The 4,586-nt window shown below is 38.6% G+C and overlaps 1 protein-coding gene across 3 annotated transcripts in view; it reads left to right on the top strand.

Moving 5' to 3' along the window:
* SLC5A1 (solute carrier family 5 (sodium/glucose cotransporter), member 1) overlaps positions 1–4,586 on the top strand; it is a 26,297-nt gene that overhangs the window by 7,531 nt on the left and 14,180 nt on the right. For all 3 annotated transcript variants that reach the window (XM_009888565.1, XM_009888564.1, XM_009888563.1), the window contains exon 3: positions 2,237–2,341. In XM_009888565.1, coding sequence (XP_009886867.1) covers positions 2,237–2,341 — 105 coding nt within the window. The remainder of the gene's footprint in view (positions 1–2,236; positions 2,342–4,586) is intronic.

Raw genomic sequence — 4,586 nt, 5'->3', positions numbered from 1 at the left:
GCCCATCTGCCTTCTTCCCTCATCCCTAAAGTGCTGCTGTGCCAGACTGGAAATTTCTCTTTCCCCTCTGGCACCAGCAGCTGACAGGGCACAGAGCATATTTGATAAATACTCCTCTTGCTTTAACCACGTTGCAGTTCTAAGGGTGATATGCATTTTCCTAGCTATGAAGCCATGTTATACCTTTCCATGTACACATAACAATAAAAAAACATTTTCTAAAAATTGCATCCATTATTAGTATGTGTTGATCTTGCAGTTCTGCTGCACTGGGTGTTCCCAAATTCAGAAAAGAAAATTTAGAAAGTGAAGGCAGTATCTGCATTCACATTGTTTTGTCCTTGCGCTGGCCCCAAATATGTTGGTAATTTTGCATTGTTTTTTATTTTATTTTGTATTTTTCTTTCAGTACAGTTGTACTCTGGGTAAAGTTGGGAACACAGCATTGTCAATGAATGCTACAACACATCCTGGGGTTTCAGGCACTGAGCCGAAGCTTCGTACAGCTGTCAGTTCTTAAAGTTCTTCATTAGCTGCTTTTGTTACTTGGGTCTGCTTGCAGTACATTTTAAGCTTTTGAAACAGGAGAGGGAACACATTAAATAAAATCAGAGATTAATGTGGCTAATCTTTTCTGGTGATTGCATTTCTAGTAACCTAGATTTAAGTTTAATTATTCATTTCTAGGGAAAGCACTGGACAACAGTGCTGATGGTTGGTATAAATGTTATTTGTTTCTTCACAATCATTGCTGGGAAACACTGTTGCTGTCACAAAGAGGTTAGAAGAAAAAGTTTTATTACCAGTGATCTCTCTGTCTTATGTGCTAATGCTTGTTGCAACACTTATCATTCCTGTAGAAATATCTGTCATCTGACAAACTGGTTACATTTCTGTAGGGCATAACTGACTTCTAGAAGTATGTAAAAAAATAAAATAAAATCCAGAACTGAGTGAACTTAGAGACATAAATTTCCTGACACAGCAAAAGAACAGTTTGTCTGCAAAAAGACTAGAAGAAATCAGGGAGGATTCCCTCAGGAGAAATGAGGGAAGGAGAAAAAAGTAGGCTTGAAACAAAAGAGTGGAACCCTCTGATGAATTTTATTTGTATGTTGCATATGAAAAATGGGGGAGGAAAATCTATTTTGTGATTAGAGATCAGGATTGTGAATTAAAGAGCATAGTTGCTATTCCTGGCTATGGCACAGCTCTATAGAATAAATCTGATCTTCAGAGGTGGATTTCTATGATGAAATCCCTTTTATCCTCCCGAATCTCAGGCAATCATGCCTGTGCTCTCAGAAAGATTGACTTAATTTTTACTGCCACTCAAAGAACTCACTGCAGTGACTGGAGACCTGGAAATTTGTAACTATTCCCTTTATATACATTTTAGGACTCCTCTCCAATCCCACCTCTTTTTCATGCTTGAATCTTTTTTATTGTCTGAGCTATTTAATAAAGAATTAGATCTTTTGGCACGATGTCTCTTCTATGAACGGCTCCTGCCTGTCTGTAATCTAATGTAAAACTTCCTTTTTTTTTTTTAATCTCGCCCTGTTCATCAATTCCTATGTTCTACCCACTGTTCTGTTTGTGTGATCAGTGCACTATCAGGGTGTCTGAGAAATCCAGCACTTCTTAAATATAACTCCTTGATTTACTATTTTTTGTATCTTTCAGAAGCACTTTATCAACAGATATTTCTGCCATGTAGCTTTCTGAATTTAACTGAGTAATCGAGTATCTTTTGACTAAAAGTGAACCAAGTACAAAGTCTGTACAACTCTCACCAATGATACATTTAGTTCCACAGACTCTGGAATATGAAATAGGGAGTGCCAGTGTGACTAGTGGGTATGCACTTACCGCTTCCTCCTTGAGCAAGACAGATTGCAGTCTTCTTCCCTAATTGTTTGGGTATCACCCAAATGTCAGTTAGTCAAGTTACACAAATACTTTAAAATCCATATTGGTGTAATAAACAGTTTGACCGACTGGAAGAACATCGTCTATGCAACATCCTATTCTTTTTCTCATTGTTGTAGATATGGTGGCTGGAGTTTCTGGTTTGAGGGGCAACAATAAGAAGGAGTCTTGAAAGTTGTCCAAGAACTTGGTTGTCAATCATCACCATCTCATGATAGATAAGCAGGAGTTCAAAATACTTGATTTTTTTCAAGTTACCATGAACAGGACCTAAGAGCCAAATATTGTTTTTTTCTGTTTCCAGATTGGTGCTTCTCTGTTTGCCAGTAACATTGGCAGCGGACATTTTGTGGGAATAGCAGGAACAGCAGCAGCTGGAGGAATTGCCATCGGAGGATATGAATGGAATGTAAGTGGCATGTATTTAAGTGAACATATTTGTGGCATCAGGATTATCTGCAGAGGTTAATCAAAATAACATTGTCTAATAATTTAGGACTGTCAAAGTTTGTGCTTGGCAATGCTTATTTTCTGTACAGACCAGTAAGTGCCAATGTAATCTACTATTTAGTTCGTTCTCCTTGGTCCTTGTCCAAGCCACTGGGAGATGACCCTTTTCTTTTGAATGAGGCTTTTTAGAGAGCATTTGAAACAAATAAATTGGTGGATTCTCTTCTCTATCTTTTGATTACTTTTAAAGTATCTATAAAGAGCAGTTTCAGGCTGCAGGATGTTGGGAAGAATTTATCAGTTTTGTAATCCATAGTATTTTTTACAGCATTTTGCTATCTAGGAATTGTTGAAGAGGCTTTGATTTCTTCACAGACTATAAGAAATTTTGGACATCCTTTACAACCACCTGCATTTCAAATATCGTTTCTTCTTTACTTTCTCCTTCTTCTAATTATGTGTGTAGTTTGCTTATGGTTGCAGTATAGAGATATCCAAGCTGACATTAAATGAAGTACTTGCAACAGCATGGAGATTCACATGAACTAATTCAGTCCATTTCCTTGTATTCTCAGACTTTGTGGGTGTGGATAGTAATGCCCTTCTGCGTTATTCACCTTCATGAAAGGGATTATACCATGACACAAAGGACTTAATGAGTGTACATAGGTGAATACTTTCCTAGCATTTAATTCAGCGCAGTGAAAGAAGGGTACCACCCTGAGGGATTTGGCTTTTTTCCTTAGCAAGTAGATGGTTGCTGCAAATAGTCAAGTACTCATGTGATACAAATATTTAAGAAGGATAAAAGCTAAAATGAATTCTATGAGATGTGCACAGTTAACCTGTCATCCTTCTCTATTTGATTACACTAGTCCTGTAACAAACCTGATTACCTTTCTCTTTGTACCAAAACTAAGCAAAACAAAGCAGAACAAGCATTGCTTGAGATTTCATGGTATTCAAACCTCTGGGACCCATACCCTTCTTCAAACATCTCCACTTCTACCAGTTCATCTCCTGGGAGATTCTCTGTGGAATAATATCAATACACAGTGTAGCACAATTGTTGTTTAGGAAGAAACAATGATGCATGTGTGTATTTGAGCAGGTACACTACGTAGTTCATTACTTATGTCATAGTGGGTCTGGTGTACAGGTTAATAGACCTGGTGGAAATATTGCTCTTGATTGTATAATCTGATTCTCCTCTTGAAATAAATACTAAGTTTGACTGATACTTTGCTTGTGTATCTCTATTATTCCACTGAAATTATTTCTAATTTGTATTAGTGTGACAGGAGAAGCTGACCCAGTATTTCTTGTCCATCTTACGGTTTTTAGCTAAGCGCAGAACTTAAAAGTTACGTTAAAAATGCCCTCCAAGCCCTGTGGACAGAATAAATGCAGAGTGCAGCTCTGAGAGCAGGATTTTGCTCTGTATTTGTCAATTTATATATGTACAACTCTATCTCAGACAGCATTTGTTAGCCATTTAAGTCAGAAAATGGTGACACTGCAATATAGTAAGATCTATGGCTCACAAAATACACATGGTAACACAAAATACATTATGAAATGGTACTGTGGAAATACAAAATATTTTACTAAATGGGTATGGTACATCCTGTACAGTATGTGGGATTGTTGTAAAGCACACAGCCATCTCACAGAGACCCAGTGCAGAAGGCAGTCAGTGATCAAAATCATAATCACAACAAGTGCTGCTCTCCCCAGTACCTACATTTGCAGGTGTCACAATATACTGCTGCAGCGTACCTGACTCTGAGTGGGAAAGTGTCCTGCATGAGTGGCTCTGGGGTCAGGATGCCAGCAAATAGGTCTCGGGTAGCAGACTTCACCTTCTGTACTATTTCCCAGAAATGGTAGTTTTGTGGGCTGGTTGCATTTTAACCACCCTTAAACCAGGCTCCCTGGGCCTGCTCTGAAGATGGCTGAGATAGTCTGGTGTTGCTAGTGGAGTGGTGCTTTGATACTGGAGGGCAATCCTGTGAGCAGCAATTGGCAGTTTTTCTAGAAAATGTGTTATTATCATGTGTCCTCCACTGGGACATCTATCATGAAATCCAGGCTACATAATACCTGACATTTTTTTCTGGCCAAGATTTCATTCCCAAATTTACAACTATAAATCAAAGGACAGAGCAGTTCCTCCTCCCCCCCCCCCCCCCCTCCACACCACC

This window comes from Charadrius vociferus, unplaced genomic scaffold (genome assembly GCF_000708025.1).
Source record: "Charadrius vociferus isolate BGI_N301 unplaced genomic scaffold, ASM70802v2 scaffold917, whole genome shotgun sequence".
NCBI classification, from domain to species: Eukaryota; Metazoa; Chordata; class Aves; order Charadriiformes; family Charadriidae; genus Charadrius; species Charadrius vociferus.
This window is presented reverse-complemented; position numbering and strand designations above follow the sequence as displayed.